Source organism: Pelodiscus sinensis, chromosome 2, assembly GCF_049634645.1.
Source record: "Pelodiscus sinensis isolate JC-2024 chromosome 2, ASM4963464v1, whole genome shotgun sequence".
In the NCBI taxonomy this organism is placed as follows: domain Eukaryota; kingdom Metazoa; phylum Chordata; order Testudines; family Trionychidae; genus Pelodiscus; species Pelodiscus sinensis.
This window is the reverse complement of record NC_134712.1, coordinates 48,514,722-48,532,516: the sequence shown is the minus strand read 5'-3', so window position 1 is coordinate 48,532,516 and position 17,795 is coordinate 48,514,722. Positions and strand designations below refer to the sequence as shown.

The following is a 17,795-nucleotide window of genomic DNA, read 5'->3' as shown; positions in this document are numbered from 1 at the left end:
GGATTACAGTGGCTGAGAAGCTGTATATGAGTCCGTGTGCCCTTGTAGCCAAGAAGGCCACTAGCATATTAGATTGCATTAGGAGGAGCATTTGCCAGCAGATCTAGAAAAACAATTATTCCCCTTTATTGGGCTCTGGTGAGGCCACATCTGGAGTATTGTGTACAGTTCTGGGCCCCCTCAGAAAGTATGTGGGCACATTGGAGAAGGTCCAGCAGAGGGCAACCAAAATTATTAGGGGACTGGAGCACATGATGCATGAGGAGAGATTGAGGGATTTGGGTTTGTTTAGCCTGCAACAACAAGTGAGGGGGGAATTTGGTAGCAGCCTTCAACTTTCTGAAGGAAGTTTACAAAGAGGATGGAGAGAGGCTGTTCTCAGTAATGACAGAACAAGTCAGAGTGGGGGAGATCTAGGTTGGATATTAGGAAATGTATTTCACTAGGAGGGTCGTATAGAAGTACTGGAACAGGTTACCAAGGGAGGAGGTGGAAATCTCCATCTCTAGAGGTGTTTAAGTCTCAGCTTGACAAAGGCCTAGCTGGGTTTATTTAATTGGAATTGGTCCTGCCTTGGGCAGGGGGCTAGACTTGATGGCCTTGTGAGGTCTCTTCCAGCGCTATGATTCTAAGTCAGTTCAAACTGATTCTAACGGGCTCATTGTGTAGATACATGCTCTTATTGCAACATGCTCTTATTGCAAAAGAGCACAAGTTATTTTGAAACAAGTGTGCAGTGTAGCCATAACCTCCAGGTTTATCCTCCCTAGCTGGCCTGTACCAGCTGACAGGTTAGGAGTAAGGGATGTTTAGGCTTGGGCTACCTGGGCTCCAGGCCAATGCAAGTTGAAAGCTGCCAAGGTTCAGGCCTCAGCAGCCTGATTGCTAGGTAGACATCACTCCAAGGCATCCAGCATCACCACCACCCAAACACTTTAGGTCATTAGTTTGGAAATATTTTATTCACTGCCACAGTTCAAACAAGTTGCAAGTAAGGTGAAGTATGGTACATTATGGGCACAAAACCGTTCATAGCTTTAACAAAAGACAATAAGTGACCTTTATCTTGTGGAACTGAGCTAGTTCCCAGCAGCAAGTTGTAGTCAACTGCAGAAAGTTTCTTCATGCTCTCTCGTAGACTCTAGTGCAGACGACATACTTCATCGTACATTCCTAGAAGGTTCAAGAGAAGTCCACTGAAATTACAAGAGATTTCTATTGTCTTGCTCTAAAGGAAGTGGTTCTGCAAGTGCAATATGAAGGCAAGTGCAAAATGGACTGCAGTCTAATATAATTCCATGCCAAGTGTGGTAGTTTAGTTATCCACTGGTCTCATACCTTTTAGTTTACTGGTCTGAGCAGTGCTTAGAAGTGGCTACAACAGTTTCCATTGCTGTTCAAAGATACTAGTGAATACCCCTCATTTTATTATCAAAGCACTGAAACTCATATTTTGGATCATATGGACAAGCATGGGGATTTGGCTATCTGTAAAGATCAGTGTTCACTGATCAGACAGCAAGAATAGTCTCACTTACCACAATCATCTTCCCATCTACCACCTCTCTTTTTATTGTGGTCTCTTTGTTATCCCATTTCTGCACATGAATCATTGAGCCATTGTCCAAGGTTACAACACTCTGGAAAGACACAGGACAGCAAGCTGAAAGATTTACTCTTCCAGAGGAAGAGCAAGAGGGCAACTTAACTCCCAAGCACCATATCATGTTCAGCTGTGTCCTAATGAAAATTCCAGAGACATGGTACAGCCCTATCTGAAAACCATCAGATGGTCGTGCTTTCAAGTAGATTATCCTATCCCCTCCTTCAGCCCAAAGAGAAAGAAAAGCCACACATCACAAGCAGATCAGAAACACCAAGCATTGCCCCACTCTACTTACCTTAGTTTTCCTATTATCTGTTGTGGTTTCCTCAAACTCTTGGGCCAGCTTGAAGGAGATCTCTGCATTTTTAATGGGGCTCTCTGTTTTGATGGTTATTAAATCCTCCTCGGCACTTATGGTCACAGAAGTCTTTGCCAGGCTTCCCAGTTTCCTCATGGCAAAACCGACCCCTGAAGACAACATACAAGATACTATCTAAGCTTTTACTCTGATCAAAAAACAGAACTTCTGACTTTCCTTCTATCTGGCAAGAAGGAGAACACATAGAAGATGGCTTGGGAATAGACATTGCAATGATTAGGACAACATGCACAGAAATGCACCCTGTTTCTCCCTCCCCCATACACAAATATAGGTGTGCATTCTTCTCTCCCCTCCCCCCACACCCCTCATGTAGTCAGCAGGCTTAAAGACGCTTTAGCTGATCCTCTGAGATAAATTTTCATTTTGATAAAACATTTCCAGGCACCTTTATTAAAGATTGAGGATATTTTGGGGATTCAGAGGTTCCCTATCACCCATGTCAAATCAGACATGGAAGGAAAAGGCAGAGACAGAATCAGGGAGGCACACGTGATGTAGTGCTGGTAGCTATGCTGGGTAGTGGGCTGTGGGCGACTTCCACTGGCAGCTGTTTGTAGCACAGCTCAGCAGGACAGGGGATGAGTCACTAGGCAAAGGTCTCAACCTGTCTGACCAGTTGCCTCCCAGGGGCAGAGACAAAGAGAGGAGGGCAGGGTCTGGTCCCTAGCTGGGGGGCAGGGCTGGAGGAGAGTTTTGAGTTTGTCTGGAATCATGGAGGAAGTAGTCTAAGCAAGGGGGCCTGGGATTTAGGGGCCCAGTCCCCCCCATCTCAAGGGGGGCTGAGGCATCCTAGGCTTGCCCTGTAACCAGATTAAATCTATGCTGTTTTGTATCCTGGAGAAGAAATAAAACCCTTCTATTCTACCAGCTGGTGGAGTCTGTTCGTGCCACTATGGGGGTGCAGGAGGCAGGGGATCCCCAAGGTGATGTCACAACACAGTTATGGGATGCAGTGTTCCCTAGTAGGTCTAGCTCTAGGTCAGGACTCGAGACCTCAGTTCTTTTCTCAGCTTTTCCACTGGCCTGCTGAGTGACCTTCAGCAAGTCACTTAGCCCCATTTTAAAGATAGTGAAAGAGGTTAATGGCCCTGCTGTCCTTCGTAAAGGATTTAAAGACATGCCAGTGAATGTTACTATACAAGATCTCAGTGTTCGTTATAATAAAACAATAATTGGGCTACAAGTCTGATTTAATAGCAGGATTATGCAAGCCAGTTTGGGTTTTTGCCTCTTCTCACCTCACATTTAGAAGTGTATGCTTTATTTGGGACTCCCCAAATAAACCACTATATAAGTTAGCTCAGACACCTGTGTAATTGATCACCTGTTTAGCTTTGACATACCAGGTAATAGCTTTTACTCTAGAGTAACTCAGATCCTTCAAGAAGCCTTCCTAATTTGAAGGGTGGCTATATGAAATCAGTACCTTTTTACTTGATAGAAAGGCCACCACAGTATTTAGCCATAGCTGCATCCATTAGGGACAAAAAGAAGCTGTTACTTCTTTTGACTCCTGTTCACCCAATAGAAGCATAACAGACACTAGACAGGGAACTAGATTTCATGCAGGCCTCTTTACACAGTCCAACCAATTACACTACTACAAGCCCACTCAATGCAATAGGCTTACACAGCAGCTAGAAAAAGCATAATATGATCCATTACACTGCTGTGGTTGTAAAAAATAAAATAGTCTATTTGCTCTGAGAGCCTAAATTTGTGTTTAATATAAAGGAATTCTCTTAAATGTGGAGATATTGAAATACAGTGAGGAAACTCCTACGATACCTATTTTTCCCCTCTCCCCCACCCCCAGCAGGGCATTTTAAGGCTATAAATAACATCATTATTTTCAAGCTATTGATGGGAGTTAAATAACTATGTTATATACCTCAGTACTCTATCAGATCCCTAAATGGAATTTAAAAAAACCCAGTTGATTATGTTCCTTAAATATACTCATGAGATGCCTTGCATATAATATGTTCCAGGAAATGCATGTCAAGAATTAGTAATTCTACTGACAACAGTTAACTAGTCCCTCACGAACATTGTTATAAGGTTGTTGTAGTTTTTTTTTTAAAGTTGCAAAGGTAAACCCCAGGCCCATTACAGTTTACATGAAGAGGGGAAAAAAAGAAAAAAAATTATAAGATTCTTCATTTTAAAAAAAATGTATTGCTCACCTAGTTCTTTCATGTAGTCTTCAAATTTTTCACTAGAGACAAGTTTCCAAGTTCCTAAGAATTGATCACACATTCTGTAAGGATCCTCAGGAGACACCCAAACTTTCAGTAAGAAACCAACAAGCAATACAACATAAAGCCACCAACAGCTTGTTTTTAAAGATTTCCTGGACAGGTGATACTTGGGAATGGCCAATGGGAGAAAATTAAGGCAGACCCTAGTAATTACCAGTACTTCATGTGTATTGTTTCTTATAATAAAGTTAAATTCAAGATGCTTACAATAAAAACCACAAGGGAACAAAAGTTGCACAAACTTGGGCCCTACTTATGTAGATACATCTGTATGTGCTTAAGTATTCCCTTTGGCTTCAGTGTTTCTAAAGTTAAACACATATTTGAAGGATAATGATCATGGCTTTCACCTGACACTATAGGACATGGGTTCCCAAACTGGGGTGTGTGTGTGAAGAAATTCGGGGGGGGGGGGGATGACCCACCATCCCCCCCTCCATCAAGTTTTGCTGCCCTAGTCAGTTCCCCCCCTTTTTTTCCTCAACAAGTTTTGTTGCTATTTTTGGGGGGGGGGGGCATGAGGGTTTTTCAAAAATCAGAAAGGGGGCATGATGCCAAAAAGTTTGGGAACAACTGCTATAGGGGATAATTTGAAAATAAAAGAAATTGTCCTTCCATAACAAGAGTTACATCTATCTTAAAGGGACAGGGCCAACTATTTATCCTCTCATAAAGTACGTGGAATTTAAAACTGTGGATTATATTCCTTAATATCATATGGCATTTTAAAGAAACCAACAATCCCTCAGTTCTGAGTTGCCCGCCTCCCTTCTCTCCCAGCAACAGCTGAGCCAATGGACCTAGAAGATCAATCAGGACTGTCAGGAGCTCTGGGACATAGGAATGGGGGTTAGGACTTGCAGGTGGAATGATGAATTGGGAGGATTCTTAACTGATGCTAATATGGAGGGATGTGTGTGGTAATGGCAGAGCAGTCCCCTTCACTGAAGCTGGGAGTGGGGAGGAGGAGTTGATAAAAAGTTGAAGTAAATCACCTTTCCCATCCCCCATTTGATCACTGAACTGGTATGTGTGTGTGGAGGGGGTGAGTAAGATATTGGGGGAGCCAGGTTTGAGAGCAATCAGAACGTGCTCAGTTTAACGGGAAATAGTTGTTAGAAGATTGGAAGCTCCACCACAGGCACTAATCAAGCATAGTTCAGGCCTCACAGGCAAATCAGGAAGGGACTTCTTGAGTCTAACAAACTGACAGGTCTCTCTACAGCTGACTCCTCTCTAATTGGGGAAAGCTGATTCTTCTGTTTTTACTATGTTCCATTACTGGGGGGAGGAAACCCCTCAGTTGTAGTTAGACACTACCTTTGGAACTAGCATCCTTTACTGAGCAACTTTCCTTGTGTACTCTACCAGCTGTAATGATTTTAGATTTACCTTAAAAGAAATAAAAGGAAAATGATTGGTGTCTTTGCATTGCCTCTCTTGATTGGATGTTGCTGAGTATCACATGTTCAGGACTTCTTTAAAAGGAAGCTATTGCATGTTGTACCTCATAATAGCTTCTGGTTTTCTAGTGAGAATAGTTGCTTTGTAATATTAATTACACTCTTTATCATGTGTGAGCTATTTTTAGGAACCTGGAAACTTATTTCTAGTGAAAACTTTGACAACTATATGAAAGAATTAGGTAAGCAATATACTATGATGCAAGTAGGAAATATCTTTGTAGATAATACTAAGAATATTTTTAATTCTATTTATTTACTTTAATGTAGTGTCCTTGTTGATTCACTTTAGATTGCTGATACTTGTTTGGGGCTAATAAAACATAGCTCTTATTTACACTTTACAAATACTACTCTTCTAGCTAATGTTTAAGGTGTCTTTTGTCCCTATCTACTATATATGGGTGTTCTCAAGAACTTCTAAATGGTAAGAGCTAGGATCACCAAACTTTAGTGTGCAGCTTCCTCTTAACCTCATTTAAAGCAAGTCTGGGTTTGGATGTGCCTGGAATGGCATTGCTTCTTAGAACCCCATATAGGAAAAAAAAGTCAGTCACAAGGTAGGTGAAAGGGGTTGTGTGAGGGCATATGCTTGCCCCCTCTCACTTGGTCTAAGACTACTGCAGCCCCAAGCCTTCCACTCCCTATTCCTCGTTTAGGGAGGGGAGGACTGCAGTTTCCTACCCCCATTTATAAGGAAACATTGCTGATTATTCCCCCTTTGTCAGGGTGCAGGGGGAATATACATAGTTTGCTGTATTCCTTACACCCCATGGGGACCGCAGGTGACTGACAAACTTGGACATGCACCCCTTCCCTGGCTGTGCCCATGAGGTTCAGCAGCCATAGAGATGTGCTTCTCACCTGGCCCCTAGCTGCTGCAGTGGAAGAAGGCTGGGGCCATCCTCTCTCCCCAGTGCAGCCTGCATGCTTTGTCCCTTATCTCCAGCCCCACTCCAGAGCAATGATTTAAATGAAGCATGTAAACTTGTATTGTGTCTTTCAAAAAATTAAAACTGAGTTAAGGACTCAAGCAAATGCTGGGTAAATCTTCTAGTTTCTTAAGGGGAAAGACAGCTTAAATCTGCCTGGGGCTCTTATTTACTGATAATGCTTTGGTTATCAATACTTGGAACGAGTTGTTTATGGAACCAGTAGGGTAATGCTCATAATACTCAAGAGTTGAGGGCACTAATGTAAATATGCTAATGATTGATATCATGTATCTTTCTCTGTACAAATATCCCTGATAATTTTGGTTGGATTAGGATGTAATTTCAGAAGCTGGGGTTTGGCTCTATCAATGACTAGCACACTACAATCTAGTGACTATTTGCTCAATGTCCATTTTCAAAGCAACCATAAAAAAAAATTGGTCTTTCACCATATAGATTTGCTTGCTTTTTTTTCTGTGTTTCTGCTACTGTTAGCTGCCTCTCTAACCCTCCAGCTAGAGGGCACTCACCTTTTGGTGTGGTAGTTTCTAGTACATCAACAGACCTATTAACAAAGATCCAGCAACATCTCCTTCAGTTTTACATGTGCATCCAGAAGGTTGTTCACATTTGCTTTTCTTTTCAAGGAGTTGGTCTTGCGACTAGAAAACTTGGCAACCTGGCCAAGCCCAGTGTGATCTTCAGCATCAAGGATGATGTAATAACCATCAAAACAGAAAGCACCTTTAAAAACACTGAGATCTCTTTCAAGTTGGGGGAAGAGTTTCAGGAAACCACAGCAGATGGCAGGGAAACCAAGGTGATGTCCTGCAAAGGACACCTGGGTGCCCTTTCCTGCTTAATGACTGTCTTGATATGACGTTCTTCCCCTTCCTCATAAGTATTGGCTACCAAGGCTGGCTCTTCTGGCTCACTGTAGAGTTCAATGGGTACATGATTGCCCATTGAACTCTCAAACTAAATCCCACTCACCTTCTAAGGTATAAGCAGGCATTGCAACATCAAAAGCCTCCTTAACTTTTGCTGACAGAACTTAGTATTATGTGGATTTAATTAAAGCCACATAATAAGCAGCTGTTGTATGTCCATGTGACACCTGCTGACACAAGGAGTATCTACACTAGCAATTTCTGCATCATAGAGCAGTGCACTGTGAGCAGCTAGTCTACTGTGCAACTGGTCACAAGGTGCTTTTTGGGAAGGGTTTGTAATGCCTCATGGGGCAGGTATAGCATTACATGATTTGCCATCTGCTTGTCAACTAAAGGGGTGGTAGGGTGGGGTGACAGGTGGGGGTGGAGCCACAAGCCATGTGAACCCATCCCCGATCTGCTGAGGACAATCTCTACCCACACCCCAGGCTCTGCTTCTTCCCTCCCCACCCAACATGGCCTGGGGGACTAATGGGGTTGGGAGTCAGTGGTAGCAGTGGGGATCCAGCTCTGCTGTGTCCTACAGTGGCAGAGGGGGAAGCAGAGCAACATGGCCCTAGCTCAGTTATTTCCCAAGCCACATTTCTTTGTTTCTGCTGCAGCTTGGGTGGGGGGAGTGGTGCCCCCCACAGAGCAAGGTGGGAAAACACCAGGGTCCATTTGCTTCTCTTCTCTTGGCAGAGCACTGTAACCTTGGCCAATGGCTCTCTGAGTCAGGTGCAGCAGTGGGATGACAAACAGACCACCATAAAGAGAGAGCTGGTAGATGGAAAGATGGTTGTGGTGAGTTCAGTTCTTTTTATCCCCCTCACCACAGTACTTTTCCCCTCTTGAAATAAAGCACAAACAAAATGCCACTGACCAGTGATTTATAATGAACAGGTGAGGCATATACAATGTAGGGAAGCTTCACTTGAAATAAAACCATGATGGAAGAAACCCTGGAGACCAAAAATCAAGGTCTGTATCGTGGGTGCTGAGGTTCATTGAACCAAACTGTAACCTGTATTTAACAGGAAACCACTTCAAGCCAAGGGTGTATTCTCAGCACCCCTAGGCTGCATCAGACAGCTGGCGGAAGATGTGGCGCCTGCTATTCAAGTGCACTGGGCAGAGAAGTAGACCTATTTAGTGATCAGTAAGGAGTTGTTGGAGGCAAGAAATACTTGGATTCTTTTTCTGCTTACAGAAATATTATAGTGATGAACTCAAACTTTTGGACTCAGACCAATGACAAACCACCTACTTGAACAAAAACTTCTGGTGTGATAGTTCAAGAGTTTCAATTGCTTCTTTTTACTCTAGGAATGCACGATGAACAATATCACTTGCACTAGAGTCTATGAAAGAGCTTGAGGAATTCTCGTTGCCACACCGAGTCAGAGTTTGCTGCTGAGATCCTGTCCAGAGACAATAGCTGCCCTACACTACTGACTGCCTGTGCAAGAATCTTGGTTCATCTTGAGAAATGTATTAAAGCAGTTGTGTAACTTCAGCTATCGATAACTGGCTAGTAAATCACTTCTGAACACATAGTGGAATTGTGTACTCTTAGTTGACTGTTATTGGAACAAATTACCGTTTTCTAACAGTGATGGTGAGATTGGTTTGGGTGTGGCTTTTGTTTTAATGTATAACATTGCTAGAGGTGTGGGTGGAAATCAACAGCCTTAAGCTCTGCTTTAGTTTCCTGAATTATCTGCTACAGGGGTCAAAAGGAATTTTCTTCCCTCATGATGCACAACTCCCCCTGTGTAGTCTGGAGAGGGTTTTGTATTTCTTCTGACACATCTGTCCCCAGTAGTCTGAGCCATCCTGGAATAATGGATGGGGAGAACCTGGGCTCTTTCTGCTTAGCTAGCCCATTCTGGGGGTTCTAGCTGAACACTCTGAGCTTATAAAGGAATTTCCCCTGACCAAACAGGGAATAGCCTTGGGAGGAGAGAAGGTCACACCTGTAGGCAGCAGATGAAGGCAAGTCACCCACTTACTTGGGTCTATCTCACTTAACAATTTCTGGAGTGTGGGGGTCTTGATCTCTGGTTAGTATTTTACATTTTTTCTCAGTCTGTGGCACATCACAGCCCCATGGTGACTAGACTGTTATAGTTTCAGCTGACTTAGGTGGAATGTATATATGATAGATCCACTACATCATCTGGTCTGTCTAGCCTTAAACTTTGATTCCAGTGTAATTCTCCTCCTTTCTCTCCCCCCCCCCCCTTCTTCCCTGGGTTACTTAAGAGCAGGTCATACTCACCTGTATAGCTGAGAGCCTCATGGCTTTTTTACACACAAGGAGATCCGGAGTAACCCGGTGGTGGGGATTAGTTGGGGATTCACTATCCTGCAGTCCCTTGCTCCTAAAAAAATATGCAGTAGTGATGCCTCCACTGGCTGTCCCTGTACACACTTATTCCTGAAGGCTCCCAAGGCACACCATAACTTTTCCAGAACTAACTCCAAGACAACAGTTTTATAAAAAAATAAGCTATATAACTGCTTAAATAACACCTTTACTTAACAATTTTTTAAAAAGCAGGTTTAATAGATACATTTTCTTTCTGTGTACTTCTCATTTGGCATTTGTACTGCCACCATTTATCCCACCCCAGTGTGTGCACTCCTCTAGAGTGAGTTGGACACTTGCTGGCAGGAGCATGCTGGAAGGCCTGTAGCTGGAGTGGAGACAGCACAGTGCAGGTTCTGTGTGTTAGTCCAAGCTGAGCCGCCAGCTGCAAAATCCCTCTGCCACTGGAACAAGCCCCATCAAATGCAAGCAGATCTGGTTCCCTGGGTAGATCATACTGGCTCTCATTGCGCACACAGTCAGTTTCTTTTGTACCCCATCTGTAGGGGTCAATTGCAGAACTCCAGATATGTGAAGTACGGGGTGGTGAGGCCTGCTTCTCCCCACTTTCCCTACTACTAATGAGCCAGAAGCAGGCCTGTGGGAACATATGCCACTGTAGGAAGAACAAATTGTAGATAAAGGTGGGAACATACCAGTCTTGTTTATCTAAATGTACAGATCATGTAAACAAAGTCAAAGGACAAGCAGTACAACTGATCCATACTGTAACAAGCAATGAGTAACCCCCAGATACTTCCAAGCTGCAGAATAAGGCAGACACATTGTATTTAAAGCTGCACCAGACCACAACAATTTGGACCTCTCCGATGGGCTTTCGGTACTGGCTCCTTGGAAGCTGAGAATCTTCCACTTCATCCACAGCCAAAACTGGGTTCCCTAGCTAGCAGGAAAAGCAGCAATTCTTACATCCCCTTCTATCATGTTGTTGTTTTAGTTAAGGGGCACAGCTGATAGCTGTCAGGAAATAAACAGCTTGTGTTTGACAGATACGTGTGTAGCATGTTTTTGTACTTTGATAACCCAGTGTTGGACCTGAGCCTTACTCTTGCTGGCAACCCCATCCCAGGCAACACTTTTCCAAACAGCCCAGTTATCTCCTGTGCAGGTTTATGTAAGCTCTTCACGGGCACAGTCAGGATCTCTCCCCTCCAAGGACAATCAACAGCAGCTCCCAAAGCAGCCTGCTAGATTAACCCTCAGCAGTAACAGGTTCTAGCTGCAACACAACAGCTCCTGGCCTAGAGAAGGCTCCACACTAGGGCTATGTCTACACTCGCGGCTTCTTGCACAAGTAATATGCAAATGAGGCTAAGCGTGGAATATCGCCAAACCTCATTTGCATACCTAACGAGCCACCATTTTTTTTCAGAAGAGGCTCTTGCGCAAGAAGGAGCATCTACACTGCCCCTTCTTGCGCAAGAAAAACCCTCTTGCTCAATGCCGTTACACCTAATACTTTTCAGGAAGAACAGCATTGTGCAAGAGGGTTTTTCGTGTGCAAGAGGGGGCAGTGTAGACGCGCCTTCTTGAGCAAGAGCCTCTTCTGAAAAAAATGGTGGCTCATTAGGTATGCAAATGAGGCTTGGCGATATTCCACGCTTAGCCTCATTTGCATATTATTCATGCAAGAAGCCGTGAACGTAGACATAGCCCAACAGTCTGGCTCCTCTCTCCAAAAATAGAACCAAGCCTAACTCTCTGTCTGCATAATCTGGAAGAGGCACTGTTCCCCTCTTTTCCCAAGGGCTCAAGGGCGTTGTAGTCTCTAGGGCTAGATTGCAGCACAAAGGATCCTCCCAGTAAAAATCAGAGGCCCCTTTAATAAGGGGACTACACTAGTAATGGGATATACTCTAGCTAAAGCAATGACACTTGCTTCCTCAGTAATTGCCATCGTTATCAAAAAACTGTCTGGTAGCTCTTAAATAGATCGCTTTCCCACCCTAGAAGTGGAGAAGCCCCTCCAAATTAAGTTTCACAGTATGTTTACTGTGCAAACAGCCACCTGTTTTACTCCAAACAGTATTGGACCACTGACATTTAATGTTGTAATTGTGCAAATCGTTCACCAGAGTTGCATCTAAAGTGCTAGCCAGAAAGCAAATATAACTCTGCTTCAGTAAGCAAGTACATGTACAAATTCCAACTGTTCACAGCTCTGCTTTGGTCTAACCGAAAGTGAACTAGAGCAGCAAGGGAAAAGTTTCCAAAATGCTAGGGAAAATAGAACTGTACATGAGCATTTACATCTGAACTGGCTATGATTGTTTCTCTTGTTCTTTTGTCTTGAGTTAATCATATTGATGGCCTGACCTTAAGTTTTAAGGTCCTGAGCCATTACACTTAACAGCAAAATACATGGATCATAGGAGTTTGTTAGGGGTGTTCCTCTGGTGTTCATCTCTCCCCTGCCAGCAGAGCATTCCACGATGGTGATCAGACAAGTTGCAGGTTATGGCTTACTTTCCCAGCTTTCAGAAGAGTGGCCAGAAATACAATCCTCAAGTGAATACAGAACACAAACTCTAGGCTTCAGTTCCCTGCTTCTCCAGTTTTCTTTACATCTCAGCCATTTGGAATCACCCTAACACATTAATGCTTATACTTTTTTTTTTCAAGACCTGTATCTAGTAGCTTTCTGACAGCAAGTGGCGGCCTTCCTCCTTTCTTAAATGATTTTTTCTGGGTGCCTTTTGTATGTAAAAATGGTTGTATGATTTCATTTACACCAACTTGGTTTCTGAGCCTGACATATCCCTTACCAGTATATGAGTACTACATTTCTTAAAATCACAGAATGAAACAGAAAATCACATCCTGCTGTCCCACCCCATAATGTCGTGTAGTTTGTGATCGGTTAGGTTAAATTTCTCAAGTGTGCATATGGAAATCAGGAAACATTGCAGGGGAGTGGTCAGCTTGTGTGTTCTAGAACAGCGAGCGTACAACTCACGATGCACTAGGACTGCTGGATTATCTCAGCCACATGGTAGGATCTTTATGGGAATCCCCACCTTGATTTCCTGCCCAGAGGCTGCAGGTCTGTAACTCTCCCAAAAGACAGATTTCCTCCCAGCTGTGGGGGAGGGATGCGGCTGCCAATGAAGTTCAAGTCTGGGTGAGAGCTCTATGGGCTGGATCATCCAAATCAGCAGATTTATCTTGGGAGGGAGATAGCTGGAATCCTGTAAGCCTTCAGACAGAACAGCTGATCTTCTCCCAGTAGCCTCATTAGCCCAGCTCAGTCTCGTGCTGGATTTTACCTGTTGCAGGTACAGCCACCAATCCTGCACTAAGTCAGCCATAAAAACTGAAAACAGTTTTTTTTTTTAAATAAAATAAGAACCAAAAGCTTCTTCATACCCACTAGCTCTCTCTACCAGGGCCAAAAATACAGGCAGCAAGCATGATACCAGCATGAAATCCCGGCCCCATTGAAGTCAATGCATTTTTCTACTGATGTTGCTCCAGGTCTCAGAAGCAACACCATAATTCAGCCCTACATACTATCTGCCTCCTCCATTGGACCTTCTGGGTTAAGAACTTCAAAGACACTAGCTCCCTTTTAACATGGCTACAATAGCAGCAGCAGCTTTCTGTCTCCAGTTCCAAAGACATCCATGCCGGTGTGCTTTTTGTCTCCATTTGTAGCAGTCAAGGGGTTTGTCTGATCCTATCATTCTGCCCTGCCTGGCGTGCCTCCTGCTGTAGATATTGTCACCAGTTGGAAGAGCAATGTGTACTTGCAAATAAATTAAATGTTGTTTCAGGTACAATATATCCCCAGGTTGCCCAGCTTCATTTGTACTTTTAAAGCCACATGTCCTGGGTTTTTTTCCTCTCCCATTACTGTGTGAGAGAGGACTGCAAACAACAAATGGGACTGACAGTGCATAAAGTATTGTCCAATAAACAACAAATAGAGAAAAATATTTGTTTAACCTCTTCCATTTATAAGAATCTTAGTGGCATTTGTCACTGTAGTTAGTAAAATAATCTCAGACACAGTGTAGTTTTTAAGTTAATGCCCTGTTTTTTCAAATGCCTTTTTTGTTATGTTAATACAAGAAAGACACTCTGACATCCATTTTTATGCTTGTAGGTGTGCTGTAGTCTTCTGTGTTAACTTTGGTGTCCATTTAAAACTACTGTTGCTCTCAGGTAAGAAGTTCTTCCGTTGGTGAAAAGAACTGAAGCTATGAAAAATGCTGGTATGGTTGAACTTTAAGATGCATTAAAATGGCAAGATCCTGTGAGGACAATTCATTCAAGTTTAAAGTGTTGCTACCACCTTTGAGTAGGTTTTATGTTGAAAGAATTAGACATGAAATGGATCCTCTGATATAATTTGTTCTTGAAATAAATTCCCCAAAAACACTTGAGTTCCCATTGGTCTTCTACAGCGAATCACATGTTCAGGTCAGCTTCATAAAGAAGCTAATCTAAACTAAGCTCTCCATTTTATTTTCCTCCCTCTTATTGAGAGTTGCTGATTTTTCCCTGCAGCACATTGTCTAACAAGCTCTACAGCATGTGTGAGCTGTTTGTGGGAATCTGGAAACTTGTCTCCAGTGAAAAATTTGAGGACTATATGAAGGAGCTGGGTGAGGGGAAAAAAATATTATGTGGGATTTGAGGATGTCCCACTCCTCAGCAGGGAAAATATAGCTAACTGCATATTATGTCCTTCCTAAACTTTCTTTTGTTGTTTTTATGGACTCTTGATTGTACAGTTCCTTAGTACTCAATAAGGGGAAAATGAGGGGGTATCCAAGTTTAAATTTACCTTAAAAATAGGAACTGTGGCTCTGGATAACTAGAAATGTATGTTCTGAGCTCTTTATATGACATTCTGGCATTATGTCTTTTTAGACAGGTGATTAGGCTTGAAAGGGAAGGAGTTGCTGCTATAACATTGTAGGTGTTTGTTTGTTTGTTCCATGGTGTGTGGGGGAGGAGAGTCTTATTTAATATTGGATGGCTATTTTTTGTCTCAATAATAGGCATGTGGCAGGGCAGGTTTTGGCAGCTAGAATATACCTTATAAAACAATGTAAGCCAAAAAGACTGAAGCTAAATCTCTTCTAGTGTACATCCAGGGGGCAATCACTGGTGGTGTCTCAGATTCTCTGGTGTAAGAGTCCAAAATCTGGGTGTTGGTATTGGAGAGAGAAATTCTACCAATAGCTTAATATTCCTGGCATTAGAGTGAGTGTGTGTGTGTGAGAGAGAGAGCAATGGGCAGGTAACAGCTGAGCTACAATTTACACTCCTTTAGGGCTCTAGTCTAGTCTAAAACTTGTATGGCTTTAGGGTTTAGTGATTGGGTTAAATGTCTATTTTGTGACTACTGCTTTGCTGAGAGAATTGTAGTATCAGAATGTGCCTTTAATCTGAAAATGCAATGCTCTGACCTTCTTACACAAGCTCATTCTAGATTCCATGTGGGACTGGATTTGTTGGCTATTTAGGGAACTATGTTACCACTAAAATTATTAACATTTGGTGTGCATATGTAATTTCTACAATCCTGCCAGCTGTATAAGTAAAAGGTCTAAGTAGCCTGGTTGTCAGGAGGCTAGAAAGATTCAGACTTGGAGAAGCATTGAACCTGAATTCTCAACAGGTCTCAAATGTTGGCCCTCTCTGGGTGGGACACTTCCTAGGAATGTGTTGCTTTCTGACAATGAATATAAGTGTCTTGTGTCTCTGTAGGTGTGGGTTTAGCTACCAGGAAACTGGGCAGCCTGGCCAAACCCACTGTGACAATTAGCATTGATGGTGATGTGATAACCATTGCAACCAAGAGTACTTTCAAAAGTACTGAGGTGTCCTTCAAGCTGGGGGAGGAGTTTGAGGAAACCACAGCAGATGACAGGAAAACCAAAGTGAGTACTAAAGCAGCATTCATCCTCCATTCCCATTATTCCCGTGAGGAGAAACAAATAGATGTATCCTATTGAAACAAAGGATTGAAGGAATGTGATACTTGGTTTTGGATTCATTCATTTTTAACTATCAGTGCCTGCTGCTGGATAACGTGATGGAGCTGTCAACTTCACTAGTATGTGTTTTACATTAACATAAACACAAACAGCTGAGCTGAAAAATTTGCAGGATTTCTCTAGTGTTAAACTTCAAGCAGACTGTTCCCCTAGCTCTTGGATTCTGGTCAATTACTCTCTTTGCAGAGCATTGTCACCTTGGAAGAAGGCTCACTAAGTCAGGTGCAGAAGTGGGATGGTAAACAGACCACAATAAGGAGAAAACTAGCAGATGGGAAAATGATTGTGGTAAGTGAGATCACATGGCTCCTAGCTAGTGGTATTAACCATGTCTTAATGGAATTGCATCAAACATGATTCAAGCAAACTCAGGACTTCTACCATGCCACTTTTGTATTCCTTCTGACCGCAAGGACTATGATTTCAGTGTGCAACTGCTTTCTACCTGCTTCTAATCTGTGCCAGTTGGTAGTGAGAAGGGAGGCTCAGTGCCATAATCAGAAGAACTAGCTGGTGACTGGTTGGTTGCACACACGGCAGCGCTGTCCAAACTGCTGCTGTAACCAGAAAAACTGTTTTGAATTGCATAGTCAAAATGCACCTATGCTCAAGTGGAGGTGGGGGTAAGATGGAAGCAAATGAGAACTACCTAATGTTGAGACTTTGGTTGAATGAGGTATTTTTTTTGGGGGGGGAGCAAGGAGGGGAAGAAACAAGCCTGAGATGAGGCAGTGATAAGCTCCATTGTCCACTTACAATAATGGACAAACTGTCCTTCCCTCTTCTACTTAAATTGAAGGGAAGGCCAAGAACCTGGATCCATATTTTGGGAATTACTGAAGTACTATTACTACAGTCCTGAGGGGGGAGATAAGACTGACTCTTCATCAGTCTGAATCCTGCTGTAACAGCTTGTGAGTGTCAAAAAATTATTTTTTTTTTAACAGGAATACACCATGAACAACATCACTTGCACTAGAGTCTATGAGAGAGCATGAGGAAATTCTGTGACCAGGAGTGCCTCTAACTTGGGCTGAGAATGAGTTCAGCAGATTAAGGAAAGAACTAAACTTCCCCTTGCTGCTTTTTTTTTTTTTCTTTGAGAAAAGGCTTAATGGATGCAGAATCCTGATTCAAAACACTAAAGTAACCTGAAATGTGGTTGCTAAATAAAACCTTCTAAAATAATTAAGTGTCTCTGACTAAATGTTAGTATGCAGAGTATCCTCAAGTGACTGCAATCTGTGACATTTGTTACTATGCAATAGAATTCTATATTCTCTTCCCCCCCCCCCCTTTTTTTTGTGGCTAGCGAATCTGCACTTAAGCCACATGGCTTATAATTCATATTTCTTTGAGGTGTAGCACTCAGACTGATAGGAGACACAAGCCACTTGTTGGGCAAAGACAGCCAGAGCCTCAAGCCCTTCACAGCAGCCATGATGTCACCATCTCCTTTCCAAGCTGTAAAGCCCCAGTCTTACGAATCTGTGCTTATACTGCAGCTGTTCCACTGTTTCCATGATACCTAGTCAATCCAGCTGCCAGCCCTGGGCAGGGGGACGGGGAGGGAAGTATACTAAGCCTGTATCAGCCACCCTGCCACTGTCACAGGGAGTGACATTGCCTTCCCCTCCCCCAACCTTGAGAGAGAGGCTGCAGCTGCCCCGCCCCCCAGGTACTCCTCCCACTATACACCTCCAATCCACACATGTACTCCTCTTAATACCCCTCTGCCATGCATGCACCCCTCAAATACTTCCTTCCAATATACACATCCCTCCAGTTGCTCCCCTAAACCCCTTCTCTGTCAGTG

At 43.1% G+C, this 17,795-nt stretch overlaps 3 protein-coding genes across 4 annotated transcripts; 2 read left to right on the top strand and 1 right to left on the bottom strand.

Annotated features, from left to right (window-relative positions):
• Positions 1–940: 940 nt before the first annotated feature.
• On the bottom strand, positions 941–4,333 carry LOC102448043 (myelin P2 protein-like). Its single transcript, XM_006135286.4, has 4 exons — positions 4,175–4,333; positions 1,902–2,074; positions 1,539–1,640; positions 941–1,173 (listed from the first exon to the last, which is right to left on the bottom strand). Exons 1-4 carry the CDS (start codon positions 4,245–4,247, stop codon positions 1,123–1,125), a joined length of 399 nt encoding a protein of 132 aa, XP_006135348.2. The 5' UTR covers positions 4,248–4,333; the 3' UTR covers positions 941–1,122.
• A 1,404-nt stretch (positions 4,334–5,737) lies between these two features.
• Positions 5,738–9,141, top strand: LOC102448291 (myelin P2 protein-like). Its single transcript, XM_006135287.3, has 4 exons — positions 5,738–5,894; positions 7,295–7,467; positions 8,282–8,383; positions 8,906–9,141. Exons 1-4 carry the CDS (start codon positions 5,822–5,824, stop codon positions 8,954–8,956), a joined length of 399 nt encoding a protein of 132 aa, XP_006135349.1. The 5' UTR covers positions 5,738–5,821; the 3' UTR covers positions 8,957–9,141.
• A 5,281-nt stretch (positions 9,142–14,422) lies between these two features.
• Positions 14,423–17,167, top strand: LOC102449801 (fatty acid-binding protein, adipocyte-like). Of its 2 annotated transcripts, none has more exons than XM_014579628.3 (4): positions 14,423–14,578; positions 15,690–15,862; positions 16,166–16,267; positions 16,927–17,167. In XM_014579628.3, exons 1-4 carry the CDS (start codon positions 14,506–14,508, stop codon positions 16,975–16,977), a joined length of 399 nt encoding a protein of 132 aa, XP_014435114.1. In that variant the 5' UTR covers positions 14,423–14,505; the 3' UTR covers positions 16,978–17,167. The 2 variants fall into 2 exon arrangements, with proteins under 2 accessions (XP_014435114.1, XP_075776582.1); XM_075920467.1 differs by having other exon boundaries at positions 14,429–14,509.
• Positions 17,168–17,795: the final 628 nt, after the last annotated feature.